General features: G+C 36.7%; 1 protein-coding gene across 3 annotated transcripts; it reads left to right on the forward strand.

Annotated features, from left to right (window-relative positions):
* Window positions 1-1,497: 1,497 nt before the first annotated feature.
* LOC125269579 (NLR family CARD domain-containing protein 3-like) lies at window positions 1,498-26,046 on the forward strand. Of its 3 annotated transcripts, none has more exons than XM_048192506.1 (9): window positions 1,498-1,652; window positions 1,867-1,951; window positions 3,302-3,415; window positions 3,609-3,710; window positions 3,821-5,623; window positions 8,117-8,290; window positions 10,090-10,263; window positions 14,085-14,131; window positions 25,490-26,046. In XM_048192506.1, exons 2-9 carry the CDS (start codon window positions 1,902-1,904, stop codon window positions 26,044-26,046), a joined length of 3,021 nt encoding a protein of 1,006 aa, XP_048048463.1. In that variant the 5' UTR covers window positions 1,498-1,652; window positions 1,867-1,901. The 3 variants fall into 3 exon arrangements, with proteins under 3 accessions (XP_048048463.1, XP_048048465.1, XP_048048464.1); XM_048192508.1 differs by having other exon boundaries at window positions 25,077-25,596; XM_048192507.1 differs by lacking the exon at window positions 3,302-3,415 and having other exon boundaries at window positions 1,508-1,652; window positions 1,869-1,951.
* The last annotated feature ends 157 nt before the right edge of the window (window positions 26,047-26,203 follow it).

Consider the following 26,203-nt stretch of genomic DNA (forward strand, 5'->3'; position numbering starts at 1 on the left):
AAGATCTGTTGCATTAGACACTAAACAATTAATGTGATGCAGGAATGATGTTAATTAGTAGTAAATCACTGAGAAACATAAATGACAGCAGTGTTAGGGAACATAACATACTCCCTAAAATGTAATTTTTAATGTAAAGTGTATTGTGATTTGTGGTTCTCTGTGTCTTCAGAGCTATACAGCATTATACTGAGCTCATTTACTTCTTCTTTTTACATTATGAGTTCTGTTTCTATAAAGTATTTGTCATAGTAATTGCAGTAACAGCACAGAGCATAACTTCAGTAACTCTGCAGTGTTTGTGCTCTCTGTTTCTCATTCTGCTCCTCTGCAGAAACTCCTGCTGTCAAACACTTGTGTGTAGATGTTTTTGGTTATAATGAGAGGATTCACGAGTGCAGAAAAACACATCGTGTGCTTCATTGATCAATAGTTCTATAGTTCGTCAGTCTCTCTTTACTGAACACATGGAATAACACTGAACTCTTCAGAATGTGATTCTGATCAGATCAGACTCAGTGACAAGTGTTATGTTTTTGATGTCAATTTCATTTTATTCTAACATTATTTTAATCAGTTTGATGATCGATTGATACTAAAATTCTTAATTGTCAGTATTTGCTTAATATATGGGTGTAGGACGCAACGATGATCACAGCTGTCAACAGTGGCTGCGTTCCAGTTCGTTTTTTAAATGCCCTTCCCTCGCTAACTTCCCTCAGTCGCGTTGACTCGGATGTACGTCATTGCTTACGTTGCACGAGTGCCCACTACTGGCTGAACCCTTGCAATGGGCTGAACTGGAACGTCCTAAACCCTTGATCACTTGGAATCCACAATGGAGCTGATTTATTATTTATTTTTCCCCTTACAAAATTGTTTAATACAGCATTCTATATGTATATATGTGTGTTTTAAATGTTTTAAAAAATAATTAATATATCATAAAGAGTTGTTTGTGGTGGGGTAAATTAAATGCGATATGCAGTGACGTCATAATCGTGTTGCATTGTGGGTTATGGAGCTGCCTGAAGTGTACATATGAAGTAGACTCGCTCCCTCGGTTAAAATTGAGGGAGCGAGGGTCTGTCCATATAAACTTCGTCCACTTCACGAAGTGGAACGCACTTCAAAATGGCGGCAGGGATTTCCCCGAGGGGAAGTGTTTAGGGAAGTTTGCGAGTGCGTGTCTAAAACTGGAGTGGAACACAGCCTGTGACTGAAAATTTAGGAGGGTTGCCAGATCTGTACCACAAAACTAACCCAATGGCCAATCAAAAATAACCCCAAAATAGAGCGACCTTTAACCTTCAGGGAATAAAATCAAGAACTCAGCAACAGTTTAACATTATCCCCATTCCCCGGTACAATCACAGACTTTCAACACTGAAATTGATCTAGTCTTCATTCCTTTAGGCAGGTTTTGAGTCAGTTTTGTGCTGGACATTTTTAGGATCTGGCAACCCATGACACACACTTCATATCATAAATGAAAGTGAAAGTAATCTTCAGATTCGCCATTTTAAACAGACAGAATGGATCATTTACCAGACAAAATATGTTTAAAACTGTAATAGAGTCGATTATTAAAGTTTAGGCAGGAATTTATGTGTATCTACTCGATGGAAAAGCTGTAGGATTTCTGTGAATCAGTATGTATGATATTCTTCAACCTAAAGAAAATGAACAATGTTTCTTGTGTGTTTAATGCTGACTGTGATTGTGTAAAAGACTAAAGAGCATTTGTGTTTACATGTGACTAACTTCATGTATTTGAGTGATGGTGATCTATTTCTCCAGCTCAAGATCATTCAGATGAGTTATAAAAGCTGTTCGATTACTTTAGTTTCTGTGATTGTTTGTCAGAGTCAGAGGTGGAGATCAAACTGTTCAGATCCATCATGGACGACACACAAACATCCAGAAATCAACATTATTCTCCACAAAACAGGTACTTTGAGTAAATCATTAAATATCATTTCATGATGTAGAGGAAATGACTGTCTGCAGATTTTTATTTCTGGTTTTTAAAAGTTTAACATTGAAAACAATAATCCTCCTTTTTAAAACACGTACGGTAACTGATCTCATCTTAAAAGAATCTTGAATAATTCCACGTTGCCCATAAAATGATTTCACTTCATTTTCATTATAAATATCAGGCCGCTCTGGAAGTATTATCTAACGATATGAAATAACGATTAAAAGTTTCAGCAACATCCTTCAGATTAGAAATGAAGTTCCCCTCCAACTTTAGGTTAATTTTTGAAGACTTCACATTTACAGCATTAGAGTATCCTAAATGTTTTAGCACTCCCCAAAGCTTTGATTCATGTCTATTTTCATTTATCTTATCCTTGAAATAATTTATCATTGCTTCTCTTATCATATCCCTAACCTCATTTCTTCTTAATTTATAAAGCTCTAAACTACTACCTTCCAAATCATTCTTAAACTTTATAAAACAATCATTCTTTAATTTGATCTGCTGTAATATATCATCAGTGATCCAAGCCTCTGATCTGTTTAACTCTTACTTTCTTATATGGAGCTACTCTATCTAACCTTACTAAATAATTCCTTAAAACAAACCCAAACTTTATCAACATCTTTACAACCCAGTACATATGACCAATCCACTTTCCATCACAAAATAAATATTATTTCCCTTGACTATTAAAACCTGTAAAAATTAAATTACAATTTTCTCACGATTTACAAATAGTTGGAAACATTTGGGATATTGTAAGTACTCAACTGAACAAAATATATGACACTGGCCTAGTGGTTTTTAGATATTTTACTGCAAAAATATTACATATTGCACCTTTAAGTCTCATTAAGCCAACAAACTAATACTAATACATTACAACTTTCAGTTTAGTATGATAGTGTAACGTTACCTCATAATTTTAATTCATCAAATAAACTGAGCTGTATGAGTAGTATTTCAGCACTAGAGAGTATTTCGACAGAATGAAATGTCCTCATTCCTTTATATCCCCTGGGACTCACGTGTGGCACTGATATCTGCCTCTCATTAACAATCACACCTGTGATTCTCGGCCATGCCCTGCTTCATACCACAGTCATGTTATAAACATGCATTCACTCATCCATAAACATTATTTCCCATAAACATTATTAGATCCATTGGCATGACAACATTCCACAATCGTTCACTGCATCATCAATCTATGCCTTTGTTATTGTTTTGAAGAGTTTAGCGACCCCTAGCGGTGAAAAAAAAACATATTGTGCCTTTAAGATGATTGTAATCATAAAGGATGTTCTGTTTTAGCTCGGTTCATCAGAAGAGATCAGAACCAGAGCCCAGCTGTGTGTCTATGAAGAGTGATGTGTCTATGGGTCTTCCAGTGAATTTTAAGAGTGGAGATACACGGACTGACCTCAGGTATAACATTTCTATAAAAACATGATCATGTATTTTCTACAAGAGATTGGACATTCTACTTCTGCTTTCTTTGTGGGTATTTTTATCTTTATAATGTAAAACACATTATAGTTATTTCTTTAATGATAAATAAAGAATTGAGATGTTGAATACAGTAATTTGAAGTATTCACATTAATCTCTCTCTGTTTTAGCTCAGTTCATCAGAAGAGATCAGAACCAGAGTCTATGAAGAGTGATGCGTCTATAGATCAGCCAATACATTTAAAGAGTGGAGAAACACAGCCTGATCTCAGGTAAAACATTTTTATAACAGATATTTGAATTTGAATATATGATACAGAACTACAGAACTATGCATTGTGCTTATTAACCCATGTAATAATGTGGCATTTTTATTTTACAGTCATAAATCTTACAGCCTCAACACATTTAGATCAAACCTGAGGAGGAAGTTTCAGTGTCTGAATGAAGGAACAGCAGCGCAGGGAAACACAACACTCCTGAATGAGATCTACACTGAGCTCTACATCACAGAGAGTGAAAGTGGAGAGATCAATAATGAGCATGAGGTGAGACAGATTGAGACACAATCCAGGAGAGCAGCAACAGAGGACACACCAATCAAATGCAATGACATCTTCAGACCTTTACCTGGACAAGACAAACCCGTCAGAACTGTGCTGACAAAGGGAGTCGCTGGCATTGGAAAAACAGTCTCTGTGCAGAAGTTCATCCTGGACTGGGCTGAAGGGAAAGAGAATCAGGACGTCCAGCTCATATTTCCACTTCCTTTCAGAGAGCTCAACTTGATGAAGGACAAAACACTCAGTCTTTCAGGTCTTCTTCATGTCTTTTTCCCTGAAACAAAAGAAATGGAAATAATCAGTGATGAATATAAAGTGCTGTTCATCTTTGATGGTCTGGATGAGTGTCGTCTGTCTCTGAACTTTAAGAGCAAAGTGAAACTGTGTAATATATCTGAATCAGCCTCAGTGGATGAGCTGCTGATGAACCTCATTGTGGGGAAAATGCTTCCTTCTGCTCTCATCTGGATCACCTCCAGACCAGCAGCAGCTGATCTCGTCCCCTCTGAGTGTGTCCATCGAGTGACAGAGGTACGAGGCTTCAATGACCCACAGAAGGAGGAATACTTCAGGAAGAGAATCAGTGATCAGAGTCTGGCCGACAGGATCATCACACACCTGAAGTCATCAAGGAGCCTCCACATCATGTGCCACATCCCAGTGTTCTGCTGGATCTCAGCCACTGTTCTAGAGAAGATATTGAGTGAAGCAGAGAGAGGAGAGATTCCCAAGACTCTCACTCAAATGTACACACACTTCCTGATCATTCAGACCAACATCAAACATGAGAAGGACTTTCAGAAGAAGGTGAAAGATGAAGACATGATTCTCAAACTGGGGAAACTGGCTTTCCAGCAGCTTGTGAAAGGCAACCTGATCTTCTATGAGGAAGACCTGAGAGAGTGTGGCATTGATGTGACAGAAGCATCAGTGTACTCAGGATTGTGCACTCAGATCTTCAGAGAGGAGTTGGGCTTGTATCAGGGGAAAGTCTTTTGCTTTGTTCATCTGAGCCTTCAGGAACATCTAGGAGCTCTATATGCACACATTTACTGTACAAAAGAGAACAGAAATGTGTTTGACCAAAGCAAACAAAGCCTGTTGTCTAAGATTTTGTACATTTTCCAAAATAATTCATCAAAACATGTTTCATTATCTAAACTCCATCAGACAGCTGTGGATGAGGCTTTACAGAGTAAGAATGGACATCTGGACCTTTTCCTGCGTTTCCTTCTGGGTCTCTCATTGGAGTCCAATCAGACTCTCTTACGAGAACTACTGACACAGACAGGAAGCTGCTCCAATGACAAAGAGGAAACAGTTCAGTACATCAAACAGAAGATCAAGGAGAATCGCTCTCCAGAGAGATCCATCAATCTGTTCCACTGTCTGAATGAACTGGGTGATGATTCACTGATGCAGGAGATCCAAGATTATCTGACATCTGGAAAAATAGGAGAAACCAAACTCTCCTCTTCACAGTGGTCAGCTCTGGTTTATGTCTTGCTGACATCAGATCAGAAGATGGATTTTGATCTAAAACAGTTTATTGGAGCTCAAAATACAGCAGATGAAGTTCTCCAGAAGCTGCTGCCTGTGGTTAAAGAATCCAGATCAGCTCAGTAAGAAACACTGACAACAATCACTTCACTTTCAAAACATGATCACATTCATGAATTTAGCATGTGCTGTTTTGTAGTTTGATGATAAAGCAAACAGAAGAGTGGTAGTGCTATTAAATTTGAAAATCAGTTGTTGTGATAAAAAATGCATTAAAGATGAGTCAAGGTGACCAGTGATGGGAATAACGGCATTATAAATAAACGGCATTACTAACGGCGTTACTTTTTTCAGTAACGAGTAATCAAACGAATTACTTTTTCTCCCGTTACAACGCCGTTACCGTTACTGGCAAAAAAAAATGCCGCGTTACTATAATTGAGCTCACTGAAGCGGTTTTCATCCGAGTAGGCTCTCTCTCAGCCATAGGACCTGCAAAGATTTTTCTCTGGTGTGTGCTGCGGTTAGCCATACACAAACATAATTTTAAACTGATAATAATAAACGATGCTCTGTGTGTCTGTGAGCATGCGAGCGGAATGCGAGCTCAAGCCAGAATACCCTTTGTGACATGCAGGATACCTATATGTGAAATAAGTTTTTCTAGTCGACTAGTAGTTATTAATTTAAGCCATTAGTTGACTAATCACATTTATATTAATTTAATTTCTTAAATACTGGAGCGAATAAACCATAATGTGACCAAAACAGCAAGGAGACATTTTAATTGTTTATTAATAAAGTAATGTTTTCTGAATCAGTGTCGGCTGCAAAGATGAAGTTGACATTGCTGACTCTCATCTGCTCATTGTGGGCGCGCCTTGAGAGAGAATGCACATTTCTTTCGGTTTAGTCTACATAATCAGAGTAGCCTATTTGTTTTCGTTTTTAGATATTTCAAGCTTTCTATAGATATATTTCTCTTGTCTGCGAGGCAAGCAGCCTATACGCTGAGTTTCGGTTAATTTAGTCTATAAGATGCGCTCCAGTTCACGCGCCAGTGATCGCGCCCGCGCCTGCCATGATTATATTGTCTGCTATATTTGCTTCTTATTTATTAAATCCAGGGTATTGGTTGATGAAACATTGATTAAAATTAAGATACAGTTTTTACAAAACGAAATTCACTTTAAATAAAGGCTTTCTACAAAACAGAACTTAATGAAGTGGTCAAAATCATGTCTGACCCACTCCATGACTCCCGATATATTGCGCATCTTATGATGCATCTTACTCATGCTGTTAACTTTTCATAATCAAGTAAATTCATTTAAAACATAACATAGGACTATTTAAACATAAATATGAAACTACATTTTCTTTAATGGCTACTAACACGTATTAGAGTACAGAGAAATTTCATAAGCAAGAGCGGATCATGTCAGGAGTTGGATCAAGAATAACTTATTCTTAGACTTAAATTTAATATTGGGGGCATTCAAGTTATTTGACATATTTTTTTTAAAAAAGTAACGCAATAGTTACTTTCCCTGGTAATTAGTTACTTTTAAAATGATGTAACTCAGTTACTAACGCCGTTACTATTTGTGAGAAGTAATTAGTAACTATAACTAATTACTTTTTTAAAGTAACGTGCCCAACACTGAAGGTGACTACAGCTTCTCTTTCAAAGATACATCGTTTGTACATATTTTTTTTTAAAAATTACAGATTTAGATATGAACACTCATCATAAAAACCTCAACAATGGTGACAATCAACGAAATATTCAGATAAACAGATCAGCTCATCACAAAACAAGCTGCTAAAAAGTTACAAGAAAAAGAACAAGAATAAATGTAGAAAATAGTAAGACAATTCAACTTCATAATTTATTATTGATGCAGTGTATGCTGAGAGCCATGAATTATTTTTGTACTGTGGTGTTACCCAGCATGCACTGCAGCATAAAGCTTTTAATTGATTGTTACCATTGATGAGTTTCATGTGCTGTTTGTTGACATCTGTGCACCTAAATAATACAGTAGTTAATAACGTCTGCACTTTCCATGTTTTTAGCATTGTTCACCATTCCTGATTATCACAATAATGCTGTAGTGTCACAGGATTGATAGTGCACAACAGAATATCAGTCATTAGACTTGAAAATGTAGCGGGATGTTAAAGTAAACTTCAAGTTACCCATGATGACTGTTTTTTCCTGTTGTTCAATATATAACTAGTGGCCTACATTATGATATGTAGTTCTTTTCAGAGCACTGGTAATTCAGATTTGCTAATCTGGATCATTGACTGAATCATCTGATCTGTACATAAAATATTTAGTAAACTGCCCTGGTTTGATGCTTTATGAAGAGTTATTCTATGAATTATTGAAACATTTTACATTTACATAATCTAAAGGAAGCCATATAATTGTATTTTGTAGTCTTAAATTATGTCTTAAATTCAGTAATCACTGAATACATCTGATGGTTTTAGCTTTGCCTCAACTAAATTACTAAAGCCAAGGATTCTGCAAGTCATCTGTGCTTTAGATTATAAACCCTACCTAATACGCATTCATATTGCTGTTTGTTTTGTTCTCTACACAGGCTACAGTCCTGTAATCTCACCGCTGATTCCTGTGAGAGTTTGTCTTCAGCTCTACAGTCCTCAAACTCTGTCCTGAGAGAGCTGGACCTGAGTAACAATGACCTGCAGGATTCTGGAGTGAAGCTTCTTTCTGATGGACTGAAGAGTCCAAACTGTCAACTGCTGATACTGAGGTAAATGGTTTTCCATAAAATTAACACAATACTATCACAATAAATGACCATTAAATTTTGACATGTGCTCTCAATGAAATGCCAGAACAAAAGACAAAACAACATAAAGCACTTGTTGCTCACATATTATAGTAGCCTAGTTTGTGCTGAATCCAGTGTAATGAGACTTTTTTCATTAATATGTTTATAAGCAACTGAGAAAAAGCACAAATGTCAGGGCATGTCAAAACTACACCCCAAATCAGCCTCAGACCCCAGAGGGTTAAAAACTGTTTCCAAGCCTCCTCCACGGCCCACTAACCTGGGAGAATTTAAATAATTACAATCCACTGGAGATAAATCTGCTAATGAAGCCAACTCACCAGCATTGAGCCAGGTTTCCATCAAAAATAAGAAGTCCAAATCTTGAGATATAACAAAATTGCGTTTACCAGCGCCATTTTCACGTTGTGGGCCAGTATCCATGAGCACAGCAGGTGGTTTAATTTATTCCAAAGAGCGAAGATTCCAAAAGTTGACACCCCTCAACACACTGTTGTCTAGTGATTGACAAAACTGGAACAAGTCAGATATGCCATAACTCTGATGCATGGTAGTGTTTAGGTGGCCAGTAGCCTCCAAGCCAGGCACGTATGAACCATGGCGATGAATCTCTTTACATCTCTTTAACCTAACAAGGAATCCAATGCACTTTCCTTGTTTTCAAAGTCGCTTTTTACGATTAAGAAAGCAGCTCTTAGAGTTACAGCTAATCACAGGAAAGGTAGAAGATGCCCATGAGTTCAAAAAGCAACCTTCAATAGGGATGCGTCTGCAGCAGTCCGCAGAAGACATAAATCAAGAAGGGCTTGTCGATCGTAGGTAAGTACAGGGTTGGTAAGTAATATATTATATATTGCTTTATATATAGCAATATATAAAATAATTGACATAGATGAGAACTGAAGGCAAGCCAGCAAACAACCCAGCGCCATCTTAAGGACCAAATGCATTAAGGTGTGTCACTGGTGTTTTTTGTTTTTTATTAGCTCCCTGTGTTTTTTTTTTTTGCTAAAATAAAAATTATTAGGTATTTAGTTATTTTAAATTTTAAATTATTTAATAAAGTTTTTAAAGGAATTCATGAGGAATTAAGAATTTATTAGTAACTAGAATTTAATGAATTTGTACGGAGCTCGCACATGACATGCAGGAAAAAATAGTAGGCTAAATCATCACACGATTTACTTATTCGTTCCCTTGATTTACTAATTCATGCGCACGATTTAGTAAATTGAGGGAACGACTTAGTAAAGCGTGAGCACAATATACTTTTTTTTCCTGCATGTCATGTGTAGGGCTCCATAAATTATTTGTAAATAATATTTTATTTATAATATGCACACATTCCCTCTTGACAGGATGTTTTTTTCATCTCATCATATTCAAATAAAAATTTTATGCATCACGTAAACTATATTTTCAATTCAAAACAATGAAATTCGAAAAGTAGTCAATGGAAATTACTGGAATTTATTAAATGTTTAAAAATAAATATCTACTGAATGGCAGAAATAGATTTAAATGTATGAAAAAAATTCTATAATGCAAATAATTATAAAAGTGTCTGTTGACTTCACTACCTTAATAAAAGTAAATTAACACTTTTACTCTAGCACATTTCCACAGACACACATACACTTTTGTTAATTTTGTACAGAAAATACCTGCAAATGCAAATTGCACAGGTCAGTGAGTGATAATGACTGATCTGATTGTCAAATTAATGTCATGTTTGCTGTTGCTGTGTGTGTTTGTAGGCTGTCTGGCTGTATGGTGACAGAAGAAGGCTGTGGTTATCTGTCTTCAGCACTGAGTTCAAACCCCTCACACCTGAGAGAGCTGGATCTGAGCTACAATCACCCAGGAGATTCAGGAGTCAAGCTGCTCTCCGATAAACTCAACCATCCCAACTACAGACTGGACAAACTCAAGTATGTCAAGCTGGAAGAGTTTTGTAACAACCTTAGCTTTAGTTATACTGCAGAGGCATTCAGTGCTTGAATCTGATTGGATGACTAATGTTCTAAGGTGTGCAATCTTTTTTCATAGATCTAAGGGTCTCTTTCACTAAGCATGCGTACCTACAAATCTGTGCGTGAGATAAGTGAGATATAGATTTTAAATATACTGTATATATGTGTGTGTGTGTGTGTGTATATATATACAGGTCCTTCTCAAAAAATTTGCATATTGTGATAAAGTTCATTATTTTCCATAATGTAATGATATGAATTAAACTTTCATATATTTTAGATTCATTGCACACCAACTGAAATATTTCAGGTCTTTTATTGTTTTAATACTGATGATTTTGGCATACAGCTCATGAAAACCCAAAATTCCTATCTCAAAAAATTAGCATATCATGAAAAGGTTCTCTAAACGAGCTATTAACCTAATCATCTGAATCAACTAATTAACTCTAAACACCTGCAAAAGATTCCTGAGGCTTTTAAAAACTCCCAGCCTGGTTCATTACTCAAAACCGCAATCATGGGTAAGACTGCTGTCCAGAAGGCCATCATTGACACCCTCAAGCGAGAGGGTAAGACACAGAAAGAAATTTCTGAACGAATAGGCTGTTCCCAGAGTGCTGTATCAAGGCACCTCAGTGGGAAGTCTGTGGGAAGGAAAAAGTGTGGCAAAAAACGCTGCACAACGAGAAGAGGTGACCGGACCCTGAGGAAGATTGTGGAGAAGGACCGATTCCAGACCTTGGGGGACCTGCGGAAGCAGTGGACTGAGTCTGGAGTACAAACATCCAGAGCCACCGTGCACAGGCGTGTGCAGGAAATGGGCTACAGGTGCCGCATTCCCCAGGTCAAGTCACTTTTGAACCAGAAACAGCGGCAGAAGCGCCTGACCTGGGCTACAGAGAAGCAGCACTGGACTGTTGCTCAGTTTTGCATGTCATTCGGAAATCAAGGTGCCAGAGTTTGGAGGAAGACTGGGGAGAAGGAAAAGCCAAAATGCCTGAAGTCCAGTGTCAAGTACCCACAGTCAGTGATGGTCTGGGGTGCCATGTCAGCTGCTGGTGTTGGTCCACTGTGTTTTATCAAGGGCAGGGTCAATGCAGCTAGCTATCAGGAGATTTTGGAGCACTTCATGCTTCCATCTGCTGAAAAGCTTTATGGAGATGAAGATTTCGTTTTTTCAGCATGACCTGGCACCTGCTCACAGTGCCAAAACCACTGGTAAATGGTTTACTGACCATGGTATTACTGTGCTCAATTGGCCTGCCAACTCTCCTGACCTGAACCCCATAGAGAATCTGTGGGATATTGTGAAGAGAAAGTTGAGAGACGCAAGACCCAACACTCTGGATGAGCTTAAGGCCGCTATCGAAGCATCCTGGGCCTCCATAACACCTCAGCAGTGCCACAGGCTGATTGCCTCCATGCCACGCCGCATTGAAGCAGTCATTTCTGCAAAAGCATTCCCGACCAAGTATTGAGTGCATAACTGAACATAATTATTTGAAGGTTGACTTTTTTTGTATTAAAAACACTTTTCTTTTATTGGTCGGATGAAATATGCTAATTTTTTGAGATTGGAATTTTGGGTTTTCATGAGCTGTATGCCAAAATCATCAGTATTAAAACAATAAAAGACCTGAAATATTTCAGTTGGTGTGCAATGAATCTAAAATATATGAAAGTTTAATTTTTATCATTACATTATGGAAAATAATGAACTTTATCACAATATGGTAATTTTTTGAGAAGGACCTGTATATATATATATATCAGAAAAGGTCAAGAAAAGGTTATAGCTGAAGCTGTGAGGTAGCTCTGCATAAAGACACAGATACATGTATGTACAGCTGGTTTAATCAGAGGTCTGTAATGTCTGTAAAAGTGTCTATTGTATTTGAACTTGTTTTGCACTCTTGGATTGAAGAGCTTGCTGCGTGAACGTCATATTTGCTGAGAGTGATGACATGGTTTGGGTGTGTTTTATGTGAATTACTTACCTCGGGCACACGGTCACTCATTTAAAATACTCTGAATTCATCAACATTAGAACAAGGTAAAGAACAAATTTCTGTGTGTACGCACATGTTGGGAATTAGATGGAAAGTTTTCATAAGAAGTTGAAATGTAAACAAGGCTGTACACAACACATTGTGCAAATATAGAAATGCAGGTATATATACTGTAGGTTTGTGTATGTCTGTGTTTGGTCTACAATAGAAAGAGAATAAAGATTACACATTATTTACTTGAACATAATCTCTAATCAATTTAATGCATCCTTGCTGAATACATATTTTTTTCAATACAAAAATCGTATTGACTCTGAACTATTGAACGGTACAATATAATGAAATATTTTATAGAACAATGATCAATTCTAACCGCATCAGAACACATTAAATAGACCATAAATCAATCCTCTCGGACACATCAGTAGATCTCCTCATGATCTCTGATCTTCTGGATCTTCTCCTCTTTCATCATCACAGTCTCCAGCATTACAGAGCCTCGACTTGATCAAAGTTTCCACTTCTGATGCTGTGGCCTGAATGTTTTTTGTTCCAGTGTCTAAAGTGAGAAGAAAACAACAATTAACATGTAAATGTAAAAAAACAAAACAAGGCTTGTCATTAGGGTGGCCATACGTCCGGATTTTGGCTGGACAGTCCGGATTTTAAGCCCTCTGTCCGGCGTCCGGCACAGCCTCAAGCCGGACACTCATTTGTCCTTCTTTTTGGCGTTGCGCTGAATCAGCCTGAAAAAACCTGCTCTGGAATCTTTATTAGGATGCAGCAGCATAAGCCGGAGACACACTTAACGATTGTAAGGCCGATTATGAATATAATTTGATTCTTGATTGATACTTATGACTGATCGCGCGCAAACGCGTCCAGTCAGAGCCAGTTGCGTTCAGTCTGTGATTACAGTCGGTGTTCAAATTCCATGTGTGAGTATATAAATCTGCTTCAGTCGCAGGAAACAATCGCTGTATGTTGAGCACAGTCTGTTTTAGCTAGTCATTAAATGTGTGCCCGGCTATAGCATCTGGTCAAACAAACGATTGGCTGAAAGCAGTGTCAAATAAATATCTGATATATAAAAATGTAAACAAGCCTGCTGGCTACGTCATATCATCACGTTTTGTTTATGTATTTCTGTTATTTCCAGAAGTGTTATGTTTTCTGGCACCATGCCAGTCTGCCAGATTATTTTATTTTATTTTATTTTATTTTATTTTATTTTATTTTATTTTATTTTATTTCCAGAAGTCCAGAAATGTTATGTTTTCAGGCACTGTGCACTTTGCAAGACTTTTTTGAAAAAGACATCACAATGTCTTGAATAAATACAAATACTGTGAACAAACCCTTTTTTGCCTCTTCTGTTACACACAGGTCTACATCAAATTGTCGGGCAATGAATAGAGTAGGCTTCTTCAGAATCACTGTATCATGATTCCATTGATATAATGGACAAAATTGTATTACGAGTACATTGTAGTTGCGAGTACACCAGAGTCCTATGCAATTATTCTTGCCTCACTAAATGCCGCAAAGTGTCCTCCTTTTTGGTGTTGTGGAAATGGCCACCCTACTTGTCACAGGTGCAAAGTGTACGCTTGTGTTTTCCTACTGTTAGGACATTTCCACCTGATTCAACATAATTTATTCACAACCATTTTGATGAATTTTAATAGAAAATTTAGAAATGAGTTCAGAAATCTAAAAAGTTTACTTGTGTGTGTGTGTGAATGTGACACTGTGTGTGTTTTCTAGTGTGGATCATGGAGGAGAGATCAGGATTACAGCAGGAGTACGCAAATGTAAGTACACACACACACACACACACACACACACACACACACTCTCTCTCTCTCTCTCTCTCTCTCTCTCTCACACACACACACACACACACACACACACACACACACACACACACATACACTACAGAAAGATCCTAAATATCTTATCCATGGCAATCAGAACCTCATTTAGGACAAAAGCTTCAGTATTACAGAATGACGTTTCTTAAGCACATTATATTATCTTAACTAGCGATAGGAAAAGGGTGTTACAGAGGCATCCTAAAAACTGTCTTAACTTTAGGACAACCTCACTGATGTCCTAACTTCAAAATGATTTGAAAGCCAAAAAAAAAAAAAAAAAAATCACATAACCCTCGGTTATTTAAATAGTATAATATATTTCAGTATAATTTCAGCATAATATATCATATATATTTTAGTGTGTGTTTTAGCATTAGCTGTGTACTTATTTAGTTTTTAAAAAATATTGTTTTATCCTCCATTTGAGTTATCATTCTTATAGGGACTTTTATTTTGAAGTGTGGTTTCGCGGGAGAACAGAAGATGAAAAGCCAATGGACACACGAATGAACAGAAAGATAATTAATGAATGTCATGTGACGTCACACAGTGGAGCGGTCTCCATCTGTAGGACTGAACTGTAACATGCGTCTATCTGCTGTACTGTGGTCTGATAACAGCAAATCACAAAGAAATGGATTAATGTCTTACAATATCCCACAAACCCTGAGCGTCCTCAGTAATGATCGCTGTTATCGTAGGCTTGACAGAATGCCACCATACCATAAAATACAGGATTTAAAGGTTAAATGATGCGTCCTGTATCAAATCAGTGCAGGATGTGATTTGTCCCATATTTTACACAGATCCACACATACTTGAATAAACAAACAAGCATTTTACAGTGTGAATAACACTAATAGCAATAATAATTAAATACATTTCACAAGAAATAACAGTGAAGCTCACAATTGCACAGGATTGCATTTTAGCATCTTTGTTTCCATAGCGACAGAGTCTGGAGAGCGTGCACTGTAAATCTGTGTGGAAATCTGTGTGGGGAAAATTATCACTGGGTCTTCCAGAAACTTCTGATGAACACAAGTTAAAGCAGCATGTGGTGACAGACACATCCATGATTATAAAATCTGGATAATTTATTAGCCTAATATAATATTCCATACACTATCAGAGCTGCTTAGACAGATAATCATTATATTTTTAGACATTAGTAAACAGATTAATTAATATGATTGATTTATCATTCGTATTAATCATATACATGCATAATAAATAATCCTATCTGTCATTTACAATTTATGACATTTAAAAAAGTTTCTAAAAGTGCTCAATTATTTACATAAATATAGGACAAAAAATACATAATAATGTAATCCTAATTTAAGTAAGTGAATTAAAAATTCATCCCATCCAGGTAACAGCTGCAGAATTGTCAAAAAGTGATTGCTGGTTCAGAATGACTGCTTAAAGGGATAGTTCACCCAAAAATGAAAATAATGTCATTAATTACTCACCCTCATGTCGTTCCACACCCGTAAGACCTTCATTCATCTTCTGAACACAAATTAAGATATTCTTGATGAAATCTGATGGCTCAGTGAGGCCTGCATTGACAGCAAGATAATTGACTTTCAGATGAACAGAAAGCTACTAAACACATGTTTAAAACAGTCATGTGACTGCATTGGTTCAACCTTAACGTTATGAAGCAATGAGAATTATTTTTGTGCACCAAAAAAAACAAAATAGCAACTTTATTCAACAATATCTAGTCATGGACGATTTCAAAACACTGTTTCATGAAGCTTCGAAGCTTTACGAATATTTTGTTTTGAATCAGTGGTTCAGAGCGTGTATCAAACTGCCAATGTCATGTGAACTATTGAAATTTCAAAACACTTATGAAGTAAGAAAGCCTCGTTTACTGAAATCATGTGACTTTGGCGCTCCGAACCACTGATTAGAAACAAAAGATTCATAAAGCTTCGAGGCAGAGTTTTGAAATCGCCCATCACTAGATAGTGTTGAAAAGTTATTTTGTTTTTTGAAGCACAAAATGTATTCTGGTCACTTTATAATATTAAGGTTTATTGTTGAGATGTTGATATTGTTGAGGGTCGTGAACGGGTGTCCCTTATTGTGCCTCACTGATAAGAGAGATCACTGGACTCCAGCAGAACACTCCAGACTGATCTGAGCTTTATTAGTGTAAGTAACGTGACTGACAACACAAGAGATGTGCTTTACACACATTATTGACTATTCCATTCAGTGATACTTGATATTCATGTAACATTAGTTTTTTTCAATTGCTAACGATCGTTTACCAATACTTAAAGTACTTTTTCTAAACTCTTAACACAGCAACACACCTATATTACACAATTAGCCAAATAGTTAATTTTCTGCAGAACCATATTTTGTTAAATAAACACAAACTCTACATTTCAAAACACTAAAAACCTTTTTCAACACATTCTAACTCTATCAAAACACAGCAAACCTGATTCAAAATCGAGTCGTTCTGTCAAACACTAGCACTAGTTTTCTGTCCAACATGAACATATAGTCAATCAATGACTGTCAAAATACTAACAGTTGATGACATTATGAAAACTGCATTACTTGTTTCAGTTCTACCTGGAGAAAATATGAAAGTTTTTATAATTCAGTTTCCTTTTACTGCAGTAATAGTAGAATGCTTACATGTGATCCAATCAGAGTTGAATGTGTGCATTCTTGGCAGCAGAAGTGAGTCATTATTTTATAGAATGTACAGTAGAAAAAGAGAAGAAGAAAGTAACAGAATTGCTCAGGGCAGCTACTGGTCAAATGTGTCTCCTATGCAGAACTTCAGCTGATCCCTCTGTTGAAATCTCTTTCTGGGGGTGTGTGGTGTTGATGTTGACACATAGAGGGTGGGATGCTAGTTAAATCCCCGGTATACTTCAAATGAAATCGAAGAAGGAACTGATGTGACTTTCAGGAAAAGTTCACTCCTTTGTGCCAACATTGGTCAGTGACGATAACGTAACAGGAGGTGTGCGCTGAGGCCCTGCCTTCACTCGCGTGGGACGCGTCTTTGACTCATTTCATGTGTTTGAGTTCGTCAAGGTAAGATCTCCACAGGTGAAAACATGAACACACTCGATAGCCACTTTATAGTACAAAATGAAGTTGTGCTTCTGATGAAATGAGGCACTGACACTGTTTTTCATGGTGTGGCCACAACAGACGGATGTTCTGCTAAATGTGTTTAGAGTTTTGAAAATGTGACTATAGATTGGACAAAAGTATGTTAGCAATTGAAAAAACTGTAAAATCATTAACCTGTCCTGAGGTGAAGCAGACGCAGTCTTTAAAATCACGTGTTTTAAACGAGAAGCTTCACAGATTGTGGACGAGGTAGATGTAAATGTCAGCAAATGTTAAAAAATAAAATGTTGGTTTTAGTCACAGAACTATAGCAGAAAACATGTTTTTTTTTAAGGCATAAACATTCACTCACACACACACACACACACACACACACACACACACACACACACACCACTGACTGACACAATGAAGAAATGGAAACCTAAATAATTTGCTTCATGTGGTTAATAAATTAATTGATTTTATTCAAATAAAAATGTTATTTAATGTTTCTGCATCAACATGAATACATTGCGTCACACCAAAAAAGAGAAGAAATAAAAATAAAACCTAAACACAACGGTAAATCAGGTAAACAGCTCTTTTACAGTTGCAGGTTAACACTTTTTACAGTGCAGAGTAAATCAAAAATACATTAATAACAAATAAAATTACAAATCCTGAATTGGAGCCAGAAACAAGACAAACTCTTTGAAACTGTCAAATTGAGAACTGTATGAATTTTAAGTAAAACTAGAATGTACATTTCCTGAAGAAGATGTGAATGGTGCTTGCAGTGGCAAAACTCGGCACTCGGTTGCTAGGGTGTTTCTAGGCAATTGCTAAGGTGTTCTGGGTGGTTGCTAGGCAGTTACTATGGTAATCTGGGTGGTTGTTAGGGTGTTGTGTGGTTGGTAGTTGTCACAGATGGTTACTATGGAGTTTTTATAAAGTTCTTAGCATGTTTTTAACCTGATTTAGCACTTAGCTAATGACTATTAGCAGTAGCTATTTACTGCTAGCATGAGTCAAAAGAGCCAAACTCCATGTCTCTACGATGCTCTGATGCAGAGATATAGGTCTTGCTAAACAGTTGCTAGGGTACTCTGTTTGGTTGCTAGGGAGTGGCTTTGCTGCTGTCAGTGATGATACTCCAAAGGCTGCTTGTCAGTATAAATGATATAAACCAACCCTATGATGTTCAGATTTGAAGATATTCTTCTTTGGTTTTGGGTTGCTAGGGTGCTCTAAATGGTTGCTAGGGCATGGCTAGACAGTTAGCAGGCTTAAACTGATAGAGTGCATGTGTGTCCAAATGAGTGAGAGAGAGAGAGAGAGAGAGAGATTTTTTTTTGATTTTTACAATCACTTTATTACAATTGTTCTTCAAAAATTTACATAACTACAAAAAATGAAAATAATAAATAAATAACATTTACATCAACTCTCTTATGAAAACCATCTCTTCATTGACAACTGAACAAAGAACATTACAACACCACTGAATTTCAAAAATATTTATCGTACTCATTAATTTATGAAAATTAAAATCAATAAGCATTCTTGATTTTACCATATTTTTAAAAACTAATACCACATCTTGTCCCAACTTCTTTTCTATCTTATTTCTCCTAGTAATATAAACAGCATATTTTGCTTGTCCTACAAGAAAATTAATAACATGACATTTTAACTTTAGTTTTGAACTATAAAAAAAAACCAAGAATAAAATCTTGTTTTGTAAAACAAATATTAAAAAAATCAAAAATAATGTTTAACAAATCAAAAAGAAGGTTAAGTCGATTGCAATCCATAAAACAATGAAATATGGTCTCTCGTTCCAAGCAGAAAGGACATTTGTCACTTACAGTGGGATTTAAAATAGATACAAAAGAATTTACAGCAATAGCTCCATGTAAAATTCGCCATTGTAAATCACCAAGTTTTTTTGTTAATGGTGGTTTGTAAATTGCTCTCCAAACAGGTTTAGTTTCAAAATCAATCCCTAATTTTGTATCTGTTTTAATACTTAAATTTTGCTGATGAATAACTTTCACAATGCATTTGTACAGCATTTTTCCTTCTACTGTGCAAAAGTCAATATGCTCATTAATTCCCAATTTTAACAGTGGGCTATTAGCACAAGACCCATCTATAGCAGGAGAAATTTCAATATCTGGAAAAAAGATCTTTACTGTCAGGGATTAAGGTTCCTGCACCAAACTCTTCTAAAAGTATCTTCTCCTCTGCAGTTAAAATCATAATCAATTTATCAATAACCTTCTTAACAAAACGTATTGATCGAATCCCTAAAAGGGTAGCAACTTGTTCAGATCTCTGAAAATCATATCCTGATTCAGTTATAATGTTTTTTAACTTAAAAATCTTTTTACAACATAATAAATCTATTAGACCAGGAAAATCTCTAGAAACATCAAACCTAGCTCCAAAAATAAGTGGTTCTTCCAACAGCCAATAAAGAGAAGTTGCTGGTTCCATCCACTGATGTTTAAATAGACCCCACACTTTGAACAAGTTTTGATTAAAAAACAGGAATTCCAGTAAAATTCAATCTTTTATGATCAATTAAAAACAATGTTAAGTCCATTTCCATATTCCCCACTCTTCTTAAAATGCTTAATGCCAATGGCCTCCAGACAAGTGAGTGAGGTCCCATTAAAAGTTTCTGTATGTATTGGAGACGGTAAGTGGCTCTTCTGCTTGCAAGATTTACTAATCCTTGCCCTCCTTCTTCCTTGGGCAAATACAATATGCTTTGAGGAGTCCAATGATAATTGTCCCAAAAAAAGTTCACCAGTTCTCTTTGAATATTTACAAGGAGTCCATTTGGAGGGTCTACACAAGCAAATTTATGCCATAATGAAGACGCCACAAGATTATTAATTACAAGAATACGCCCTCTATAAGACATTTGAGGGAGTAACCATTTCCATTTTTCCAATCGACCTTTTATTTTCTCAAATAGACCTTCCCAATTTTTCTTTATGAAGCTTTCATTTCCCAGATAGATACCAAGATATTTTAACCCTCCATTTTTCCAAAGCAATCTTCCAGGTAAAGTGGGAAGATCTCTACTCCAATTTCCCACTAATATAGCTTCACTTTTCCCCCAATTGACTTTAGCAGAGGAAATGCATTTAAAATCATTAACAATTTTTTCTAACTTATTAATGTCATCTCTTCCATTTACAAAAACAATAACATCATCAGCATAGGCGGAAAGATATAAAGGATTATTACAAGCAGGGAAAACCAGACCTTTTAAATGAACTCGTAACTTTTGAAGTAAAGGTTCAATGGCTAGGGAATACAACATACCAGACATGGCACATCCCTGCCTAACTCCCCTCTGTACTTTGAACGGAGCACTCAAACCACCATTAATCTTAAGAACACTCTCAATGTTACAGTACATAGCCTTAATCATTGATATAAAAAAAGGACTAAAACCAAAAGCCTCTAAAGTGTTCCATAAAAACAGATGTTCAACTCTATCGAAAGCTTTCTCTTGATCAAGAGAGATCAGACCAAAATTAATTAGAGATGTTTTAGATGCTTCTAAACTCTTTGGAATTAAAGCAATATTATCGAAAATAGACCTGTTAGGAATGCAGTAAGACTGATCAGAAAGAATCAACTGGCTTAAAACTTTACTAAGTCTTATAGCCAAAGCTTTAGACAAAATTTTATATTCTGAACATAACAATGAAACAGGGCGCCAATTGCTGATATACTGAAGATCACCTTTTTTAGGTAACAACGTAATAACTGCTCTTCTGTAGCTCAGTGGCAACCGTCCTCTTTCCAGACTGTCATTAAAAACTGCCAGCAAATCCTCTCCTATGACGGACCATAGAGTTTTATAGAACTCAACTGTTAGCCCGTCAATTCCTGGAGATTTACCATTCTCCATGCTCATCATGGCAGTATACAGCTCTTGCAATGACAAAGTCTGTTGTAGTTCATTGTTGGACTCTTCATCCACCTTTGACAGTCCTTTAAGGAAATCATCAGCATCTGCACCCCATTCCGTCAGTTCAGATTTATAAAGGTCAGAATAAAAATCTATAGCACAGCTACGAATATCAGCAGGCTCAGTGAACTCTTGTCCTGTAGCTGACCGTAAAGAATGAATAATTTTACTTTGACCTTTTTTCATTTCCAAATTAAAAAAGAATTTCGAAGGAGCATCCATTTGAGCTACAGTTTGAAATCGTGAGCGAACTAAAGCTCCTTGTGCTCTAACTCCCAACAGGTCTATTAACATTGTTTTTTTTTTTCTTCAATTCATCAATATGCGTTTTATTTTTTGTAGATGTTATTATATCTTGTAAAGCAACAATTTCCTTTTCTAAAATCTTCATTGACTGGGCTATATCTCTAGTAACATTCAGAGTGTACTTTTGACAAAAATCTTTTATAAGAACTTTACCACAATCCCACCATTGCTGCAATGAAGCATAAAAATGTTTTTGCTGCTTAAAAGTCTCCCAAAAAAAACTAAAATTATCTATACATTTTTTATGGGTGGAATATGAATATAATAATTCATATAGTTTTATGAATTATTATTATGCACATACCGACCCAAGGGGGAATAACAATGGTGAATTAACTACAACGTATTAAAAATATGGTTAGTTCTGTTTTAATAATTATGTAGAGAACAGTCCGTCCAGCAAACCGGTGTTATCACTTTTACGACAGAAATTATCCTCTGGCCAAGGATAAATTTCTAGGATAACAAACGTAAAGCAAGGATTAATCAGAACGTTAAAGACTCGGTTTTCGTTGAATGAGCAAGTGAACAAAAGCGTGGATATGATGTGTTTAATATACACAGAACAAAGGTAAATAAATGTACACAAGTGTACAGATTGGAATTCGGGCCTGTCTCCTAGAAACCCGATCCGTGGTGTTCGCACCCTTTGAAGTCGCAGAGGAGAGGTTCCGGACTTATCGAAATAGTCAAAAAAAGAGTCTCGTGAATTAGTTCTGCCGGTCCGGAATCAATGTAATTTAAAAAAGTTCCGTGATTACTTAAACACAGTTGGTGGGATGCTCATCTTTGAACTGTGCACTATAAATTATTAAAAATCTGTCAAACATACTTAATTGAAACACTCACAGAACTAAACTGTGATCAGAAAACACTGGAATAATTTTACAAAATTTAAAAAAATTACGAGCTGAACACTATAAATTCTGAATTGCCAAAGAGATAGAATTTTCGGTACTATGAGCCCAAGTATACTGTCTAATATCTTGGTTCATACTTCTCCATATATCACATAAATCATTAGTCTCAATCAGCTGTACTATTGTTTTCTGAGAAGCAGCATGTGGTTCTATATGATTTCTATCCAACTTGTCATTAGCGGTACAATTAAAATCTCCACCTATAAATAACAATTCTTCTGGATTTAAACCTTTCAAAACAGCATCTACCTTTTTAAAGAAAAGAACTCTTTCTGCTCCTTTAGTAGGTGCATATAAATTCATAAGTACCATAGTGTTTTTTTTTCAAATTTAACTTTAATCTTTAAAAACCGACCACCAAATACTTCATCAACTTCACAAGATAAAGGTAAAAAATGTTTTGAAATCAAAACAGCAACACCTCCGCTAATAGAGGATTTATGGCTTAAGATAATTTGTCCATCCCATTCTCTTCTCCAGTCGGTCTCATTTTTAAAATCACTATGTGTTTCCTGTAGAAACACTATATCAATTTGCTTTTGTCTAATAAACTCAAACAACATCATTCTTTTATGACAATCTCTGGCACCATTTATGTTTAGAGTTCCGATTTTAAAATTTGTCATATTTATTTTAGAGACCAGAACAAAAAAAAGACAAAAGCTGCCAAAAAAAATAATTTTTGGCAACATTTTAGAAGTTGACAACTTCATCATCCTTGGTAATTTGTTTTTTGAGTTTGTTCACAATTTTCCTTAAACGGTAAACCTCTACATCTTGAAAAACTCCCTCCTTCATAAGGAACCTCACATCATTTACAAATTGTTTAGAATCAGGGAAGAAATCTTCAACTTGCACTCCTTTCATACCCTTTGTTTCCTTCAGAAATCTGCTAATGTCTTCAGCTCTATACACACAAATCAGGTTTTCATTTTGAGAACTAGTGGACAGATTTGAACACTGAGACATATTTGAATCAGAGGAATCTCTATCACTATCTGATCCTGCATTCTCACTACCAACATCATCTTTCTTGACTTGTTTAATAGCCTTTCCACAGCTTTTCTTCTTTCTTTTAACTGGGATCTTAAAAACAGATTCTGCTTCCTTCTCAAGTTCAAAATCATTGTCCTCAACACTCATTTCATCAGCATCTACCACGCAAACATTTCCAGAAAATTCATCCTTTTCATCGGACATCAACAGTGTGTCATTTTTATTAGACTTACCAGTCTCTGTTGTATCAATTTCAATCTCAGTAGCTACAACTACAACCGACTCGTTTTCAGCGGCTTCTACTACAGACGTAGGCCTACCGGCAATATCCGCGTCCCTCGCGATCTCAACCGGGACAGCAGCAGAAACTAGTTCCGAGTTTGTACTCGTACCTGCACTGCCCGTTTTATTAGGACAATGACGAACAAGATGTCCGATTTTACCACAACTAAAACATTTAATTGTGGTATCAGATGTCGCAAACACTGTGTAGTCGAACCCATCGATTTTAAACTTGAAAACAAGATCGATGTCATCAATTCCATTTTTCAGCACCATAAAAACTTGTCTTCTAAACGAGACTAAATGTTTTACCAATGGTGAGATTTTCTTAATAGGGGATACCAGTTTACCATAACGAGATAATTCTTGCACCATAAATAAACGGAGGTAGTTAGACAGTATAACCTGTTTAGACGGGCTACTCAAAGGCAAAACAGGTACGAGTGAACCATTCAACACTACGCCGCTTTGCACAATGTCATTTGCCTTTTCAACGGATTTAAAGAAAAGAACAATTGCACTGTTCATCCGCGATGCCGACACAATATTATCATGTCCCACGATCTCTCCCACCGCTAAACAACACTGTTCTACACTGATTCTAGACTCCACCTTCACTCCATGACGGCGGGTTAAATGATCAAAACTCATAGTGTTTTGGTTCGTCATGCCTCCCAGCATAACGCTGGTAGCAGACGCAAACACCTCTAAATATCAAACGACCGAACAATTCAACACATAAAAGACAAACACACATACATACATAAAAAAGATAGAAGATAGAAAAGTTTTTAGCACACAGCTACAAACACACTCACCCTCACCACGCTCCGTTCACTCCCAGCATGCACTCCGACAAACAGAGAGAGAGAGAGAGAGAGAGAGAAAGGGTTCCTCGTATGTGTCTGTGTGTCTGTGTGTGTGTGTGTGTGTGTGTATGAGAAAGTGACAGTCGAGAGTGACGGAATGTTCGTGAATTAGAATTTTTCAATGTGAGTCAATGGGACTTTTTTAGCTGCTTTTTCATCCTCTGTCTGAACATCGTTGGTCCGATCGCTTATGAAAATCAGAGCACACCTCTCTCTCCTCAGTGATCCGGTCGATTTGACTCCTCATTGCTGGAAAGACTTTCTGAACACACAAATGATGTTCAACAAAACACTATTTCATGGAGTCTGTAATTATTGATCAGTGATAGTCTTTGATCAAACTTCTCTTTCTGCAGCTCTTCATTAAAATCACACTGTTTTGATCCTCCATTTGAATCTGGAGCATTTCTTCACAGCAGCTGCTCTTGGTAACAGACCTGAGAGTCGATCACCGAACTGATGGAGGCTTTAAGATTCACAACTACACATGAGATTCTGTGAGAGACCAGAAGATCCTAAATCAAGTTCAGATCTGAGACAAATCCTACATGAACTCATCAGATTCTGGAATAGATCCAGACCAGAGCAAAGCATGCTGGGAACTGCCCAGTTTCAGTTCGTTCAACACCAATAATGATGAAGTGAACTTCAGTTTGACGTGTTTAAGTGGATTTACTCCATTAAATCAGGACAGAATGTGCAGTAATTGTGTGCTTTAACTCATTTTAATGAAGTTCATTTAACAAGCAGCAGAAATCATGTTTACAGTGTAGATTAAAAGATGGACAGATTGATGATTCCTGATTGTGATGTGTTTTATCTCCATCAGATTCCCATCGGATCACTCTGGATCTGAACACGGTGAATAAACTCCTCCGTCTGTCTGAGAGGAACACAGTGATTACTGACACTTACCCAGAGCTTCAGTCGTATCCTGATCATCCAGACAGATTTGATGGTGTTTATCCTCAGGTGTTGTGTAGAGAGAGTGTGTGTGATCGACGCTGTTACTGGGAGATTGAGTGGAGTGGAGAATATGTGGATATATCAGTGTCATATAAGAGCATCAGCAGGAAGGGACGGGGTGATGAGTGTGTGTTTGGACATAATGATCAGTCCTGGAGTTTGATCTGCTCTTACTCCAGTTACTCATTCAGACACAATAACATACGGACTGATCTCCCTGTAAAGCCCATCATCAGCAGAACAGTGAATGAGGAGGATCACTATAGAGTAGGAGTGTATGTGGATCACAGTGCAGGAACTCTGTCCTTCTACAGCGTCTCTGGAGACACAATGATCCTCATCCACACAGTCCAGACCACATTCACTCAACCGCTCTATCCTGGGTTTAGGGTTTATCCTGGATCATCAGTGAAACTGTGATGATGAATCAGAACAGACTGACGAGAGATTCTACCCATAATGCTTTGAGCTGATGATGAACAGTGACAGTGAGATGTTATAGAGTCTCTTCATTACATTAATACTGTTGTGACACTGTCACAGTAAAGACATGTTTTAGGGTGTTACTAGACCTTCA

The sequence above is a fragment of the Megalobrama amblycephala genome, linkage group LG6 (genome assembly GCF_018812025.1).
Source record: "Megalobrama amblycephala isolate DHTTF-2021 linkage group LG6, ASM1881202v1, whole genome shotgun sequence".
Lineage (NCBI taxonomy): Eukaryota > Metazoa > Chordata > Actinopteri > Cypriniformes > Xenocyprididae > Megalobrama > Megalobrama amblycephala.

Coding starts and splice junctions, on each gene's coding strand:
- LOC125269579 (XM_048192506.1), top strand. CDS start 1,902: ATGGACGACACACAAACATCCAGAAATCAACATTATTCTCCACAAAAC. Junction 3,711..3,820: donor GAAACACAGCCTGATCTCAG/GTAAAACATTTT, acceptor TTTATTTTACAG/TCATAAATCTTACAGCCTCA. Junction 5,624..8,116: donor AAAGAATCCAGATCAGCTCA/GTAAGAAACACT, acceptor TTCTCTACACAG/GCTACAGTCCTGTAATCTCA.